The 18,957-nt window shown below is 42.1% G+C and overlaps 1 protein-coding gene across 7 annotated transcripts in view; it reads left to right on the forward strand.

Moving 5' to 3' along the window:
* Positions 1-18,957, forward strand: part of LOC137371879 (myc box-dependent-interacting protein 1) — a 164,888-nt gene that overhangs the window by 58,571 nt on the left and 87,360 nt on the right. For 6 of the 7 annotated variants that reach the window (XM_068034853.1, XM_068034856.1, XM_068034859.1 and 3 more), the window contains exons 2-4: positions 8,414-8,494; positions 15,070-15,124; positions 18,643-18,737. In XM_068034853.1, the coding sequence (XP_067890954.1) occupies positions 8,414-8,494; positions 15,070-15,124; positions 18,643-18,737 (231 nt within the window). Of the gene's footprint in view, positions 1-7,541; positions 7,716-8,413; positions 8,495-15,069; positions 15,125-18,642; positions 18,738-18,957 lie in introns of all 7 variants that reach the window. The other variant, XM_068034857.1, reaches the window with a different exon arrangement.

The following is an 18,957-nucleotide window of genomic DNA, read 5'->3' on the forward strand; positions in this document are numbered from 1 at the left end:
TTTCTCTCTGTGCTCGTGTGGGTTTTCGCCAGGTTCTCTGGTTTCCTCCCACAGCCAAAGACTTGCAGGTTGATAGGTAAATTGGCGTTTATAAATTGCCCCTAGTATAGGTAGGTGGTGGGAATATGGGATTAATGTGGGATTAGTATAAAATGGGTGGTTGTTGGTCAGCCCAGACTCGGGCCAAAGGGCCTGTTTCAGTGCTGTATCTCTAAATAGATATATTGGGAGCCCTTGGACTGGATGAAATAGACATTTTTACTCTGGCATCAGTGGTTTTAACTCTCCAAGCCTCTGCTTCAACCTCCTTTTTAATCATCTCATTCTGTACCATCTGTCATTGTTTTTCCCTTTTTATATGGTCTTTGTTGGACTAAAGTCAGTGTTGCTATCTGCACCAAACTGACCCATCTAAAGGGGAAATCTGTAGTATACAGATTTGTCTGTCCATTGGATAGTACACGGGTCATAGAAGCCTACTACAGGGACCATTCAGCCCATAGTGTCTATGCCAGCTCTTTGAAAGCTATCTAGTTAGTCCCACGCCCCAGCTTTTCCCCATAATCCTGCACATTAGTCTGCTTCAAGTACATGTCCAGTTACCTTTTAACACTTCCTATGGAATCGCTCTCACGCTCAACGCTGCTACTTAGAAAGCCAAGTATCCCATTTGCGTTCTTAACTGCTTTATCAACCTTCAAAGATTTGTGAATATGCACCCCCAGATCCATCTGCTCTTGCACTCGCTCAATATAGTACCATTGAGATTATACTGCTCTCCATGTTCCAATGTGCATCACTTCATGCTGGTATGCAGTAAATTGCATATGCTGTAACTGTCCATTTTGCCAGTCTGTCCTCCTGAACTTTGCAACTGCTCACTGTTTACTACATTGCTAAGTTTTGTATTCTCCACAAACTTCAAAATAGTACTCCTATACCTATGTCCAGTTCACGTATAAATTCTTCTGTAAAACAACGGTCCTGAAATTGGTGGAGTGGCAGGAGACAGTAGGGATAATGGGCAGGTACTCTTAACTGACAGGATGTGGCTAGTGGTGTCCTGCGAGGATGTGTTGGGGCCTCGCTATTCACTGTATTCGCTAACTATTTAGATGATGGGATAAGAAGCCACATATGTGTTTGCCAATGACAGGTGGTGATGTAAGCAGTGTAGATGGAAGCATAACATTACAAAGATATTGATAGACTAAGTGAATAGGCAAAACTGTGGCACAGATTGAACTGTGGTCACTTTGGATCTAAAAAGGGTAGAACAGGATACTTTCTAATTGGTAAAGCTAGAAACCGAGGCCCAAAGAGACTTGGAGATTGTTACGACTGAGGTGGGAGGAGATGCACTGTCATTTCTAGTTCCACTTCTCCACAGGTCAGACATATATGAATGTTTACCCAGATACCGAATCGGTCAATCATTCTCTACTCTTTATCCCAGAATAAAATACACTAACCAGGGTTCTTTAATAAACAACACAATTATCAGTTTATTATCAAAACAAGACCTATCTAGTAACAGATTTAAATATTAAAGTTTCCTTTTTTAAATTAGCCCCTCACACGCTCGCTCTGGGGGAGAAAAGATACAGATTCTCTCTAGAGGTTTGTTTAAAAAAAAATCAAAAAATTACTTTGGCCAAATATTTGCCAATTGAAGCCAAAAAGAGAAACTATGGAAAGATTTTTGTTGTCTGGTGACCCAGTAATGCGTAGACAGCTGTCACTGGGATCTTCCTCAAACAGTTCTTTTTGGGTGACGTTGAGGATCAGTTTGGTAGGCCTTTCAGGAGAAATGTGGCAACAGTTTCAGTCTGTTTCTTGCACTTGCTTCTCGGGGCTTCTTAAAGAAATGGAATAGTGTTTGATAAATTTTTGAGGATGTAACAAGTAGGGTAGATAAAGGGGAACCATTAGATGTACTTTTATTTGGATTTCCAAAAGGTATTCGATAAGGTGCCACACAAGGTTAATACACAAGATAAGGGCTTGGGAGTTGGGGGTAATATATTCGTGTGGATTGAGGAATGCTTAATGGACAGGAAGCAGAAAGTAGGGGTAAATGGAGCATTTTCAAGTTGGCAGGCTACAGCTAGTGGGAGTGCCACAAGGATCAGTGCTTCGGCTGTTTACAATCTATGTTAATGACTTGGAGTAAGCGATTTGAGAGTTGTGTATCTAAGTTTGTCAAACGCTCTTTCCATTTCATAAAAGTATGTCAACACTCTCTTTGATCATACTATCATTTTTTAAGTGTATTAAGAGTTACATAACTGATTCCAACATTTTCCAGACAACTGATGTCAGGTTAACTAGCCGGTAGTTCCCGTTTTTCTCTCATCCTTTCTGCGGACTTGCAGTCTGCTGGGTCTGTCTAAAATCAAGGGAATTTTGGAAAATCATAACCAGTACATCGAATATCCCTGAAGCGATCTCTTTTAGAACCCAAGGATGTAGGCAATCAAGTCCTGGGGATTGGTCTGTTTTTGGTCCCTTAAGTTTCTCATACTTTTTCTCATATTAATTACCTTAAGTTCCTTACTCTTTATCAGCCCCTTGATTATCCTCTATTTCTGGTATGTAGTTTGTCTTCTACTGTCGAAATATTTTGTGGTCTGTCTTCAGTGTCTCTGGAGTTTCCTCAATCCCCATGATTTCCTCCTGTTTGCCTTTTAAAGGGACCAACTTTTATTTTAGCTATTTTCCTTTTCATGTACTTGTAAAAGCTCTAACAATCTTTTTATATCCCTGGCTAGTTTACTCTTATTCTGTTTTTCCGCTTAATGTTTTGGTTGCCCTTTGCTGGTTTCTAAAATACTCTCAATCTTCTTACTTATTCGTTACAACATTATAAGCATCTTTAAGATTATACTAGCTTCAACTTTCCTAGTAAGCCAAAGATGTATCTATCTTGAGTTTGTAAAGTTAGGTGGGAATGTTGGCTGAAAGAGAGGTTAAGTGAGTGTGCAGCAAGGTGGCAGATGGAGTATATTGCAGGGAAGTATGAGGTTATCCACTTTGGTACTAAGGATAGAAAAGCATAATATTTTTCAAAAGGTGTTTAACTTGTAAATGTTGAGAATTGGGTGTACCCATACAAGGAACACAAAGTTATGCATGTACAGCACACAATTAAGAAGGCAAATGGCATCTTTGCCTTTATTGCAAGGGGACTGGAGTGCAAGCTAAGGATGTCTTGCTACAACTAGTTTTTTTTTCTCCTGAGACCACACCTGCAGTACTGTGCAGTTTTGGTCTCCATATTTATGGAAGGAGATATTTGCTTTGGAGGTAGTATATCCATGGTTTCACTAGATTGGTGCCTAGGATGAGTGGTTTGCCCTATGATGAGTAGCTGAATAAATTGGGCCTATACTCACTGGAGTTTAGAAGAATGTGAGGTGATCTCATTGAAACATACAAGATTCTGAAGGGGCTTGAGAGAGTAGACACTGAGGTTGTTTTCTGATGGTTGGGGAATCTAGAACATGGGGGCAGAACCTCAGGATAAGGAGTTGATCAGTTAGGACTGAGGAGAAATTCCTTCACCTAGTGTGCTATGAATCTTTGAATTGTCTCCCTCAGGGTTGTAGATGCTCCATTAAGCATGTTCAATGCTGAGAAATTTTTAATCTCTCATCAATCTAGGGATGTGGGGATTGGGCAGAAACTGGAGTTGAAGTAGATCAGCCAGAGTCATATTGAATAGTGGAGCTAGGTTGAGGGGCTGAATGTTCTGCTCCTATTTCTTATCCAGTCTTATAACCCTGCAAATTATTTCTTTTTTTTTTCAAGCTATGACATGAACTATAACAGCAGGGAGGTTATGCTAGAACTGTATAAAGCACTGGTTAGGTCACAGCTAGAGCACTATGTACAGTTCTGGTCAATATAGGAAGGATGTGATTGCACTAGAGAGGGCACTGAAGAGAATTGTGTGGATGTTGTCAGGAATGGAGAATTAAGCTGGGAAGAAAAATTGAATAGACTGGGTTTGTTTTAAACAGGAGGCTAAAGGGTGATTTATTTGGCGTGTATAAAATTGAAGGGTCTAGATAGTGGATAGGAAGGACTTCATTCCCTTTAGAGAAGTTAATAACTGGTGGCATAGATTTAAAGTAATTGGAAGAATTAGAGGGGCGTTAAGTCTTTTTTTTTTCACCGAGTGGGTGGTGGGGGCCTGGAACTTGCTGTCTGAAGGCAGTGGAGGCAGAAATCCTCTGTATTTAAAAATACTTTGATATACACCTTTTTATAAAGCTAAAGTGCTATAACCTATGGGGCTACCGACGAAGAGCTGGGAAGTGTGATTGGGCTGAATAGCTTTTTTTGGTTGGTAGACATGATGGGCCGGATGGTGGCTTCCTGTGCCGAGATTCTCCAACTATATATCCAGTGCCAGATTGAAAGTTACACTGAAACAGCTTCTACCACCCTTTCAGGCAGTGCATTACCAATCATAACTTGTCATGTGACTGGAGACCCTATAAACACTATCTCGTTCCTTGAGCTTGTTTTATTTCAACAATCTGCATTTATATAGTGCCTTTACAGTAGTAAAACATCCCAAGGTGCTTTACGGGAGTGGTCAAATTTACCGCTAAGCCATATAAGGAGATGTGATGACAGAGGAAGGTAGTTTTTAAAGTGTTTTTAAGGGAGAGGTGAATTGAAGAATCCCAGAATGGCACAGCTGAACATTCATCGCCTCAATGTGCAGCTTGATTCCATGTCAGATCTAGAGAATGTACAGCACCAAATCGGGCTATTTGGCACAACAGCTGGTGTTTATACTCCGAGTGTCCTCCCATCCTGCTTCATACCCTATCAGCATTTTTTTTTTATTTCCAAAATATACTTTATTCATAAAAATCTGTAAAAATTACATTACCAGTTTCAAACAGCACCAAGTCAAAAAATACAAACCGTTCAAAGGAGGTCCATTTGCTTCATTACAATCATGAGATGCCTCACAACCCTTCCATTTCACATTTGTCATGCCAATTACATTTTTACACTTTACAGCAAATGAAAATTTTCCTGATACAGTTTGAGGGGTTTCCCATGGATCCAGCCCCTCAGTTCAGCTTGGTGGGGGGACCTTACACTGTGGTCTTTCCCCATTGAGCCTTTGCTGCGGCTGCCCCAAGCTTTAGTGCGTCCCTCAGCACGTAGTCCTGGACCTTGGAATGTGCCAGTCTGCAACATTTGTTCGTGGACAACTCTTTGCGCTGGAAGACCAGCAAGTTTCGGGCAGCCCAAAGGGTGTCTTTCACCGAATTGATAGTCCTCCAGCAGCAATTGATGTTTGTCTCTGTGTGCTTCCCTGGGAACAGCCCATAGAGCACAGACTCCTGTGTTACAGAGCTGCTTGGGATGAACCTCGACAAAAACCACTGCATCTCTTTCCACACCTGCTTTGCAAAGACACATTCCAAGAGGAGGTGGGCGACCGTCTCTTCCCCACCACAGCCACCGCGGGGGCATTGTGCGGAGGGGGCGAGACTTCGGGCGTGCAGGAAGGATCTGGCGGGGAGGGCTCTTCTCACCACCAGCCAAGCTACATCTTGGTGCTTGTTTGGAAGTTCTGGTGATGAGGCATTCCGCCAGATGACTTTGGCGGTCTGCTCGGGGAACCATCTGACGGGATCCACAGTCTTTTCCCATTGGGCCTTGAGGACATTCCGTGCAGACCACTGCCTGATGGATCGGTGGTCAAAGGTGTTTTCCTGCAGAAACTGCTCCATGTAGAATAGGTGGTACGGCACGGTCCAACTGCATGGAGCGTTCTGTGGCAGTGTGACCAGGCCCATCCTTCGCGACACCGGGGACAGATAGAACCTCAGCACATCGTGACACATGGAGTTTGCGTACTGGAGGTCTACACGCAGCTTGATGCAGCCGCAGACTAAGGTGGTCATCAGGATAAGGGCCATGTTGGGTACATTCTTCCCGCCCTTATCCAGAGGTTTGAACATCGTGTCCCTCCGGACCCGGTCCATTTTGGATCCCCAGATGAAGTGGAAAATGGCTCGGGTGACCGCCACAGCGCAGGAGTGGGGTATGGGCCAGACCTGCGCCACGTACAGCAACAACGTGAGCGCCTCGTACCTGATGACCAGGTTCTTACCCACAATGGAGAGAGATCGCTGCCCCCACACGCTCAGCTTTTGTTGTACCTTGGCTACTCGCTCCTCCCCAGGTTTTGGTGCACGTCCCGGCCCTTCCGACCCTATCAGCATATCTTATTCCATTTTCATGTGTTTTATCTAGCTTCCCCTCAAATGCATTTGCTATTTGCTTCAGCTACTCTTGTAGTGAGTTCCACATTCCAATCACTCTGGGTAAAAAAATTTCTCTTGAATTCTCTATTGGATTTATCGGTGACCATCTTTATGGTTCATATTCTTTCAAACCCTTTCTTGATCTTAAATCTGTGCTGAGTCACCTTTTCTCTTTTTTTTTTCTTCTGCCTCCACCTGTTCAGTCTTTCTCTGTTCTGGTATCATTTTTAGGTCTTATTTATGCATGTTCTCCAGTGTCTCATATCCTCATGCTGTATATTGTGACATGCACCATCTCTGGTCTGAATCCTACATAATGTCTGCTGGATGTTGCTACTTTGCTATTTGTCAGCTGTGACTCAAGTGCATAGCACTCGCCTAAGTCAGAAGGTTGTACGTTCAAGTCTTACACCAGAGACTAGTACAAAAATCTAGGCTGACACTCTAGTGTAGTACTGAGGGAGTGCTGCATTATTGAAGGTGCTGTCTTTCAGATGAGGCATTAAACAGAGACTGCATTTGTCCCCTTGGGGGTGGGGGGAGGTGTGTAAAAGATCTCAATGCTATTTCAAAGAGCAGGGGAATTATTCCTAGTGAGTTGGCCAATATGTATCCCTCAACCAACATCAAAAAAAATTCTGGTCACTATCCCATTGCTGATTGTGGGAGCTTGCTGTGTGCAAATTGGCTGTTGCACTACTTACATTAAACAGTGACTACATTTTGACAGTACTTAATTGGCTGTGAAGTGCTTTGGAACGTCTTGTGATCATGAAAAGTGCTGTATAAAAGTTGTTTTTTGGGAGATGTTGCCTTGTGCTGAATATAGATAAAGATAATCTCTCCAGCATTTCTTCCAGTGGCCGTTTGTCACCTGTAAGCCAGGACAGCAAAGTTTGGTGGATAAGTTGATCATGGAGGGGGATATTATAGTTGCGCCCTGTCCTATTTCCCAGCAGGAGAGGGGTGGCCAACAAATTAAAGCCAGTCTTGCATTTTATAGCATATTTCATGACCACAGGATGTCTGTGTTTTGCAACCAATGAACTACTTTTTGAAGTGTAGTTGCTGTTGTAATGTAGGAATCGCAGCAACCAATTTTCACACAGCAACCTTCCACTAAAGGCAGTGTGGTAATGACCAGATAATCTATTTCAGTAATGTTGATCAAGGGGTAAATATGGCCAGGGCACTGGAGGTAACAAAATAAGAATCTTTTTTTTTTTTTTACAACCACCTGAGTGAGAAGATGGCGCCTCTGTTTCGTGTCTCCATTGGAAAAATGGCACTTTGGTACTGTACGGGAAGCATCAGCTGTGATTTTTTTTTTTACACCCCTCTGGAGCGAGATCCGAACTCACAACCTTCTGTCCTGAGGGTAGTGTGCTACCAACTGAGCTATAGTTGACTATAAAGGTCAGTGTCTATTTTTCAACTAATAGTCATGTGCAGTCATAACGTTGAGTTTGAGAGACAGTCAGATGCTTCTGTTCAAGATTGAATCGGACTATGGGTGATGAAGTGACTTTAAATGTAAGTGCACAAAACACACTGCCTCAACTCCAGCCAAGGCTGTGGTGGTGCTGCAGGATTCTTGCTGCTGTTTTGAGTTGATCGAGAATTCGCCCTGGGGATTTCCTGCTCCCTACAGCTTGGTTTCACCTTTCCAGTGCCTGTACCAAGTGATCCATTGGTTATAACAAAATCTTCATCTCTTGTCCGTACATCGTTAAAGTTGGGTAGAAAACTGGCCCTTCCTGGGGCTGCCCAGATGTTCATTACTAACTAGGTCATGCCTTTGGCCTTCTACCTGTATGTGCACTGATTACTTCTTTGTTGCCTATTCTCGAAGTGTTTTCACTAGTGCAATGTCCTGTAGCCATACCTCTTCTAAATGTGTTCAACCTGTGAGCTTTAGACATGGCTTTCATCCAAGTGGGTTAACACCAACCTGCACCCTGATGTCAGAATTGGTATAGTGTTACCTGTTGCTGTGTTGATGTTTATTTCTTTTGTCCTGACCAAAGGTGCATGCTATCCTATCTAGACGAGTCCATGATTGTGCTGGCATCTTTGTCCTGCCTATGTTCACTATTATCCTCTCAAATTTGCAGGTCCTCCAGAAACTGGGCAAGGCTGACGAAACAAAAGATGAACAATTTGAGCAGTGTGTGCAGAACTTCAACAGACAGCTGGTAAGATGTGTTTCAATTCATGAATTGATATGGTGCCTTTCACAACTATATCCCAGTGTTTTATAGTGAGTTAGGTACTTTTCAAATGTAGTCACTTGTGTGGGGAAACATGGCAGCCATGTTGTGTGCACACACAGCAAGCTCCCATAAAGTTATCTATTTCAGACATATTGATTTGAGGGGGAAAATATCAGCCAGGATCCTGAGAATAACTTCCTTGCTGCTCTTCGAAGTAACTCAGTCGGATCTTTTACATCTACTTGTGGGGGCTGATCTGTCCTCTGTGTAACGTCTCATCTGAAAGGCACCTAGTGCAGTGCTAACTCAGTACTGCACTGGAGTATCAGCCTTGATTTTTGTGCTCAAGTCCTAGAGTAGGACTTGAATCCACAGCTTGAATGGTCTTGACAGGGTGGATGTGGAGAGGATATTTCCTCTTGTGGGTGAGTCCAGAACTTGGGGCACTGTTAAAGTTAGGGGTCGCCCTTTTAGGACAGATGAGAAGAAATTTTTTCTCTAAGTTGTGCAACTTTGGAACTTTCTGCTTCAGGTGGTGGTGGAGGCAAGGTCATTGAATATTGTTAAGGCAGAGGTAGATTCTTGTTAGGAAAGGGAATCAAAGGCCATCGGGTAGATGGGAGTGTGGAATTCGAGACACACATCAGCCATGATCTTGTTGAATGGCAGAGCAGACTAGAGGGGCCGAATAGCCGCCTTCTGCTCCTAATTCATATGCTTGTATGTAACCTAACTTGAGGGCAAGAGAGCTACTGACTGAGTCATATTAAAGATGTGGGGCCAGTGTTAATGGAACTAGAAAGAAAGAGCTTGCATTTATGTGCTGTCTTTCATGAAATGGCTTGCAACCGATGAAGTACTTTTGAGGTGTAGTCAGCATTGTAGGAAACTTGGCACTCAATTTGTGCACTATAAGCTCCCACAAACAGTAGCCTTTCACTGGTTGAGGAACAAGACACTGGGAAGAGCTCCATACTCTTATGGGATGTTTTCTGTCGAAAGGGACTCTGCTAAACACCTAATCCCCGAAAATGGCACTTTTGACATTGCAGCACTCCCTCAGCACTGCACTGATGTGCCAGCCTAGATAGGTACTCAAGCTTGGAGTGGGACTTGAACCCAGAACCTTCTGACTATGAAGTGAGAATGCTGTACTGAGCTTGCCAGTTAATGAAACTGCTCTAAAACAGCATACTGAAAGTTGTACGGTAACAGTTTGCTGAATATGGGGCAGCAGTTACCCAAACGGTATGCCTATCTCATTCCTACTGTCTCACTTGACACTTTCATTAGACTTGCTGTCTGAGGGTCAATTCGAATCATCAGACTTGGAAAGTAGTGTGACAATCTAGAAGCACTGCTAGTGATGTGGCTCTATGCATCTGAGTGGAGAATGATGTATATTTTTTTGCATTGTATTTACAATGGAGGTTGTTCTTTGTAGTGGATTTGGAGCTGGTGCAAGTTGGATGAGTTATTTACATGGACATCCAGGACAAAGCAGCCTGCTTGATTAGCACCACATTCAACATCACTGCATCCACCACTGATGCACAGTGGCAGCAGTGTGCATCATCTACAAGATGCACTGCAGCAACTCATCAAGGATCCTTCAACAGCACTTTCCAAACCCATGACTCCTTCCACCTAGGAGGACAGTAGATGCATGGGAACATCACCTGCAGGTTCCCCTCCAAGCCACACACTATCCTGACTTGGAAATATATTGCCATTCCTTCATTGTCACTGGATCAAAATCCTGGAACTCCCTCCCCAACACCACTGGGTGTACCCACACCAGATGGACTGCTTTGGTTCAAGGCAGCTTGCCACCAACTTCTTGAGGGCAATTCAGGATAGGCAACAAATGCTAGCCTTGCTGGTGACGCACTCATTCTGTGAAATTTTAAGAGGTGTCTGTGTAAATCAATTAGGTACATAATTTCTCTCTGGCATTGTGAAATGAACTTTTAAATAAGTAAAAGGATTCATTGCTTTGAGGTGAAAAGCACCTTCTGCGTATAATTACATTGTGTTGTCTGTCCGAGGGAATGAGAATGTTGGTCAAGTATTCTACCTTTTTATAGCCAGGAATGTCTATAATTGAACATCCTGTATGTGTCTGGTTATCTCTAACAAGCTGGTAATATACAAGCTTGTGCAATTGACCATGGGTAGTACGAATAAATAGATGAACATTTTCAGTTTAACCCCATGATTGGGTCGACCACCTTTGACCCTCTGTTTCATGGTGGAGGAGGCTGTTCAGCTCTTGAGTCGATCTTACCATTCCGTTTCATACTCGCTGATCTGTATGTTAATGCCATCTACCCACCTTGGTTCTATGACCCTTAATACCCTGCCTGTCAATCTTGGTCTCAACATTTTCAGTTGACCCCTAGCCTCAATAGCTTTTTGGGAAGATTTCCACTGCACTTTGAAGTGTTTCCTGACATCACCCCTGAACATCCTAGCTCTACTTCTAAGGTTGTGCTCCCTTGTTCTGGGCTCGCAGAGGGAATAGTTTTCTCCTCCTCCTCTTTCTCTATTTCGTTATGGTGAGTTCCCTAACCCCAACCTTTTTTTTTTTTGTTCTCCATTCAGACATGGTTGTATTGCTTAGACTTAAGTTCTGCGGTGGAGCTTAAGGCAGTGCTGTGCAGAATGAAATACAAAGGGGGAGTCTCTTGTTTTTGACAGCATCATTTTGTTTAAAACCACATTATTTTTAACATCCTGTTCTGAATAATAGGTTGAGAACATTTGTGTAGGTGTTGGAGAAACATGTTTGGAATTCCAGAGCTTGACATAGGGCGATTAGAAAAATTATAGCACAGAAGGAGGCCATTCAGCCTGTTGTCTGTACCAGCTGAAAAATCTAATTCCACCTTCCAGTACTTGGTCCATAGCCTTGCAGGTTACAGCACTTCAGGTGGATGTCCAGCTATGTTTTAAAAGAATTGAGGGTTTCTGCCTCCACCACCATTCCTGGCAGTGAATTCCAGACACCCACCACCCTCTGGGTGAAAAAGTTTTTCCTCTTCTCCCCTCTAATCCTTCTACCAATCACCTTAAATCTGTGCCCCCTGGTAATTGACCTCTCCGCTAGGGTAAATGGATCCTTCCTGTCTACTCTATCTAGACCCCTCATAATTTTGTACACCTCAATTAAGTCACCACTCAGCCTCCTCTGTTCTAAGGAAAACAACCCTAGCCTATCCAATCTTCCCTCATAACTGCAACTTTCAAGCCTGAGCAAATTCTTGTAAATCTCCTCTGCACACTCCAGAGCAATTATGTCCTTCCTGTAATGTGGCGACCAGAACTGTACGCAATACTCCAACTGTGGCCGAACCAAAGTTTTATACAGTTCTAACATTACATCCCTTCTTTTGTATTCTAGACCTCTGCCAATAAAGGAAAGCATTCCATATGCCTCCATTACCACTCTATCTACCTGTTTTGCCACCTTTTTAGGGACCTGTGGACATGCACTCCAAGGTCTGTCACTTCTATCTCTCAATATCCTCCAGTTTATTGTGTATTCCCTCACTTTATTTGCACCCCCCCCCCCCCCCCCCGTGCATTACCTCACACTTCTCCGGTTTGAAATCCATTTGCCACTTTTCTGCCCACTCAGCCAAATCGTTGTCATTCTGGAGTCTACAGCCATCCTCTTCACTATCAACTACACCAATTTTTGTCATCAGCAAATTTCCAAATCATGCCTCCCACATTTAAGACCAAATCATTAATATATACCACAAACAGCAAGGGACCCAACACAGCCCTGTGGAAACCCACTGGAAACAGCTTTCCATTCACAAAAGCATCTGTCGACTACTACCCTTTGCTTCCTGTCAGCCAATTTTGGATCCAACCTGCCATTCCTGTGTATCCCATGGGCTTTCATGACCAGTCTCCCATATGGGACCTTGTCAAATGCCTTACTAAAATCCATGTAGAACACATCCACTGCACTACCCTCATCAATCCTCCTTACTTGCTCAAAGAATTCAATTTAGTAAGACATGACCTTCCCTTAACAAATCTATGCTGACTATCCCTGATCAATCTGTGCCTTTCTAAGAGGCAGTTTATCATGTCCCTCAATTGATTCTAATAATTTACCCACCACTGAGGTCAGACTGACAGGCCTATAATTTATTTGGCCTATCCCTCACACCCTTTTTAAATGATGGTACAATGTTCGCAGACCTCCGGTCTTCTGGCACCTGGCCCACATCCAGTGAGGATTTGAAAATGATCCTCAGTGCATCCACTGTTTCCTCCCTTGCTTCCTTTAACAACCTGGGATGCAATCCATCTGGCCCTGGTGATTTATCTACTTTCAAGGATGTCAGACACTCTAGTACTTCCTCTCTCATTATACTTATCGTATCTAATATTTCACACTCCTCCTCTTTTACTACAATGTTTGCATCGTCTCTCTCCTTTGTGAAGACAGACAAAAAAGTCATTAAGAGCCCTGCCCACATCATCTGCATCCACAGGTAAGTTCCCTTGTACATCTCTGATAGGCCAGGAACAGATTGGCATTAGTGGAGCTGGTGATTCAGCTGCTATTTCACATTTTGCTGCTGGTGCAGAATGTTAGCTCCCCATCTGTTACTGCCCACACATAGACCATGCAGATCAGTGAATTGACAAAACAGGAGGTTTCACTACACACAACTTGGATGTGATCATCTTGTCGCACTTGCTGGTGTGAATGATCTGTGATTTATTGCAAAGCTCTGTGGAAGGGACTAATTGGAACCAGTACAGGCACAATGGGCTGAATGAGCTCCTCCTGTGTTGTATTGATAGTGTCTGTTTAGTAGCTGCAGAGCCATGCTTTGCTCCAATCCAAAGTGCTTTTCATGGAAATGAAAGTCTAAGGGAGTAATTTTCATTGAAGTATTTTTCCCTTTGCTGCCCTGGAATTTTAGGTTTAATTTTTAACAATGGCAGTTTTATCTTCAACATGAAAATCTTTTGTTAATTTGGGTCGTATTCTGTGCTAGATTTGGTGCTCTGACATAGATTGTACTTTCCGCATCCTGGAGTGAGGCTCCATTGCAAACTGGAGGCAATATTAAGAGTAACTCTGGAGCAGATTGTTATGACTCGGAGGAGTGCACTCTCTTTTTTTTCTAGTCCCGCTTGTTTTTCATTCCCTCTTTTGCTTTCCTAATTTCCTTTTTAAATTTCGCCCCTACACTTTTATACTCCTGTTTTCTGCAGTACTGAGCCCTCTATCTGTCAAGCTTCCCTTTTTTTTTCTTTATCCTCTCCTTTTTAAGCCTCTTGACATCCAGGGGGCTCTGGATTTGTTAGCTCTGCCCTTTAAGGGAATGTACTTGCTGTGAGCCATCACTATCTCTTGAATGCCTTCCATTGATCTGGCACTGATTTAACTTCAAGTAGCTGTTTCCAGTCAACTTTAGCTAAATAACATCTTGGCTTAGGTAAAATTTAGCTTTTCTCCAGTTGAACTTCTGTTCCTCATCTCTGTCCATTTCCATAGCTACTCCTAAATCTAAATGAATTCTCTTTTCCACCAAAGTGCTCCTCAACTGATACCACTTTCCCCTGCTAAGCTTCATTCCCTAAAACTAAGGCCAGACTTGCTACATACTGGCTGAAGTTCTCCTGAAGAATGCTTTTTAGGTAGGAATTCTGCTCCCTCTGCCTTTCACACTAATTCTATCCCAGTTAATGGTAGGGTAAATCCCTCACTATTGCTGTCCTATTGTTTTTGCACTTCTGAGATTTGCCTGCATATTTCTTCTATCGATGGACTGGCTGGGCTGACTGTACACCAACCCCCCCAACTCTTTCTCCCTTTATTGTACTGTCCATCACTCCATGGGAATTTCAAAGCACACAAAGCTTCAGTGTGGGTGGGGCTGTAAATGAAAAGATTTTTAGTTCTTCATTTCACTCTTGAACTTGTGAATTAAAGTCTGGAATCTGAATAATAAGGCACAGAAGGGAGGCTATTTGGCTCATCGAGTCCACAGTGGCTTTTTCGAAGAACAATCCAGTTGGTCCGGCTTCTTAGTCGCGCAACTTATTTCCCCTTCAAATATTTATCCAACTCCCTTTTTAAAGGCTACTATTGAATCTGTATCCACCGGCTTATCAGGTGAATTCCAAATCTTCCCGTTCATTGTGTAAAATGTTTTTGTCTCGTTGGCTTGGGTTCCTCTGCCAGTCACCTTTTTAAATCTGTGCCCTCTGGTTATCAATCCTTCAGCCATCAGAAACAGTCTTTCTTCTTTGACTCTATCTAAAACCTTTTTATTTTTAAGCACTTCTAATAATCCAGTCTCAAAAAAAAACCTGTCATTCTAGTTGATCACATTTGGTTATTGTTGAACCTTGTTCTTGCCAATCTGTACCCAAGAGGGAAAGTTTGCCAAGTGAATGCTGCCAAAAGGCTAGTCAGCCACTTGCCAATATTGTGCAGTTTTACTCTGTATTGCTTGATTTATAATATAAATGTTGAACACTTGTGAAAATTAATGAAGTATCTTTTTGCTTTGCCGCAGAGCGAAGGAACCAAACTGCAGAAAGATCTGCGAACGTATCTGACTGCTGTAAAAGGTAGGGTGCTCATAAACATATTCAGAGCATAGTTTTGAAACGCAATAACATTGGCAGCTATTGAAAAAAGCTGTCGATTCCAAGATATTGAGGGATGTATGGAGACAGGTCACTGATCAGCTATGATCGTATTTCAATGGCAGGACAGCCTTGAGGCACTAAATGGGCTATTCCCTTTTTTTTTTCCTCATCTTCCTAATGGATTGAGACTAAACACCATGGCCACTTGGTCAAACTCCATGACAGACCTGACAGGGTGCTGCTGTAAGAGCTTGCCACCTTTTTAGTTTAGCTGGAGTAGGTTTTGGAGCCTCCTGTGGATCAAGGTTGCCTCCTTTTACAAAGACAATATATATAAATAAAATGGGTACAGCAGCCTTTGCCTATAGTAATAATGCAAAAGGAATTCTCTCTACCTTGGGTTACATCCTTCTAAATTCTCTTGAATTTAGAAGCTGCCATATCTGCAGTGGGTGATGCCATTTGTCTGCCTCCAGTGCAGCAAGCTTTGGCACCTTGCATGTTGGTGCAGCTGTAGTTCAATTTATATTTTTTAAAAAATATAATGTATACATCATGCAAACACAATCTGCCCTTGCCCCTGTATCCTGATGGTATCAGTGATTATTACTGGCAACATTTCTTTTTAATACAAATTGTTTTAATACACCGATTTTAACGTGGTGCTGCTGCAGTCATTGCCTGATCTGAATTTTGCACTTAAGCTCCAGATAAGCCAAATATGTACGGATCATGGAATGATCCAGAACAGAAGGAGGCCATGTAGCCCATCGTGACTGTGTGCCAGCTTTGAAATTTAATCCCATTCCCATTCCCCTGCTCCTCTCTTCCCCATAACTCTATAAAACTTTCCCCTTTTCAATTCCCTTTTGAAAGTTGTTATTGAATCAGCTTCCTCCACCCTTTGAAGCAGTGTATTCCAGATCATAACTTGTATGTTTTTTTTAAAAAAAACAAGCTCCCTTCTTTCCTTTTGCCATTACTTTTTAAATCTCTGCCTTCTGGTTACTGACCCTCCTGCTACTGGAAGCAAACTCTCCTGAAAACACCCTTCCTAATTTTGAGCACCTCTCCTTGACCTTCCTGATCTAAGGAGAACAATCCCTTAACCCGAATGAGAACAAAGATTTGAATATTTTTTCATTTTTTGTTTAATTGCTTCTGTTAGATTGCTGACCAAGTGGGAGCAGAAATATTCATGTACCCTTTACTGAATTGTGCTTTTCTCACTGATAACAAGGTCACCTTGCTTTTTGATAGATTTAATGTTTTTGTTTTTCCCATCTTGTGCACCCACTCACCCAAAATATGAATTGCTTCATAATTTGCAACAAATATACATTTGAAGAATAAAAAACACCATGGGAAGTATGGTCTAACTATGGCTGAAGAGAGAAGTTAAAGGAAGTATTAGATTGGGAGAGGCTTGTGTTGCCAAAAGGAGTAGTAAGCCTGAGGATTGGGAAGATTTTAAATGCAGCAAAAGAGAGCCAAAAAATTGGGGAATGAGGATAGACTAGTAAGCGACATGGAAACAGATGGTAAAGGTTTCTATAGGTATATAAAAAGCAAGAGATTAGCGAATAAACATGGGTCCCTTGGAGGTAAAGACTGGATAAATTGTAATAGGGAATAAGGAAATGGCAGAGATATTAAATATTTAGCATTTTTTGTGTTCCATGAAGGCATTCCAGAAATGGGGCACCGAAAGTCTAGCAGGAATGAGGAATTTGAAGAAATAGTACTAGTCAAATTAATGGGATTAAAATTCGACAGATCTCCTGGACTTAATTCCCTAGAATTCCAGGATTCTAGAATGGTCCCAGTAGATCCCAATACCTCGCTACTCAAGGAAGGAGGACCAGAGCAAAAGAAACTATTGGCCAGTTAGCCTGATACAATAGTAGGGCAGATGTTAAAATTTGTTATTGGGTATGTGGTATGATTAGGTGGAGTCAACACAGATTTATGAAGGGGAAAATTGTATTTTACAAAACATTTTTGAGGATGGAAATAGTGAAATGGATCAGGGAAAACCATTGGATGCTGCTCTTTGGAGAGCTGGCATGGACACGATGGGCCAAATGGCCACCTGTCCTGTAAATGACACTGTAGTGTGTTTTAATTTTCAAAAAGCATTTGATAAAGTGCCCCACAAGACATTAGTAACAAAATTAGGACTCTTGGGATTGGGGATAATAGCATGGATTGGCTAACAGTAGCAATAAATGGGCAGGTTATACAATAGTGCAGTACCGCAAGGGTCAATGTTTGGATCTTGGCTATTTACAGCCTATATCAAGGACTTGATTGACTGCAACTTTAAATTGCAAAGTAAACTGTGAGGAGGACAGTTTCTTAAGAATATTAGGTTAAGTTGGGTTGGTAATCTTCAGAGGAGCCATTTTTAAAACATTTTGTCAATGTAATATCTTAGAGCTGCAGTGCTGTTACTCAAATACCAATAATGAAATACAGTCTTGTTTTTCAACATGTTAAAAGGTTTTTGAGGAAGTTGTTACCTTCTCAAGTGCATTCAATTATGAAAAGATTTTTTTTTTTAGAAATGAGCCTTTTATTACTAAAAAAGTGGGTTTGATGGATCAAGACTAGGAGCCCCATGAGTCCTGAATGAGCCTCTGGCGGTTCTGGAGCCATGGGTTGCAGATCTCCGGTTAAGTGAGAGAGATTGTGGCAGATGGAATATAATGTGTGGAAGTGTGAAGTTATCCACTTTGGTAATAGAAAAGCAGAATGGCTTTTAAATGGTGAGACTGGAAAATGTTGGTATTCTGAGGGACAGGAGTGTCCTTGTACACAAATTGTAGAATGTTTAACATGCAGGAACATCAAGAAATTAGGAAAGCAAATGGTATTTTGACCTTTTTTATTATAAAGGAATTGGAGTGTAAGAGTGAAGAAATGGTACTATTATATAGAGCCTTGGTGAGACCTGAAATCTCTGTTTTTGGTTTCTTAGGCAGCTTAATCCTTCCTTAGCTTAAAGGGAGTGCAATAAAGATTCACTAGACTGAGTCCTGACATGAGGGGGACTCTTTTATGAGGAGAGATTGAGTAGTCTAGGCCTATATTCTTTGGAATTTAGAATTAGTAGTGATCTCATTGAAATATTTAAAATTCTTAGCATCCACTCTGTCAAGCTGTTTGAGAGGATATTTCCACTGGCTGGGGAGTCTTGAACTAGAGGTTAGCCTCAGAATAAGGGGCTGAGCCATTTAGGACTGATTTGGAATTCTCCATCCCAGAAGGAATAAATCTAAAGATCCACAGCCCTCTCAAGAGCTGTGGATGCTCAGTTGTTGAGTATTTTCAGGACAGATTTTTGTGTTCTAAGGGAATGAATGATATGGGGATAGTGCAGGGAGGTAGAGTTGAGGTAGATGATCAATCATCATACTGAAGAGTCTACTCCTGCTTCTGTTTCTGATCTTGTGTTCTAAGCTAAAATGTGATTGAAAACTTGCTTCCTTTTAAAGCTATGCACGAAGCCACCAAGAAGCTGTCCGAATTGTTGGAAGAAATTTATGAGCCAGACTGGGTCGGCAGAGAAGATATTCATTCAATTTCTGAGGTTGGACTTTTTTTTTTGGTTTTAATACTGCTTGCTGCCTCACAGGTCAAGGGAAGCTTTGAACTCTGCTGTATCTCTCTTCAGCTCCCATCTATACAAGCCCAACTCAACTGTGAAAATTAAATATCAGGGACTAACTGGTCTGAGTAAGCTATGTCTTAAAATGACTGACTACAGCTGGCTCGGGCTCTTTTTTAGTAGCAGAGTCGATAACTGTAAA

The sequence above is a fragment of the Heterodontus francisci genome, chromosome 7 (genome assembly GCF_036365525.1).
Source record: "Heterodontus francisci isolate sHetFra1 chromosome 7, sHetFra1.hap1, whole genome shotgun sequence".
Lineage (NCBI taxonomy): Eukaryota > Metazoa > Chordata > Chondrichthyes > Heterodontiformes > Heterodontidae > Heterodontus > Heterodontus francisci.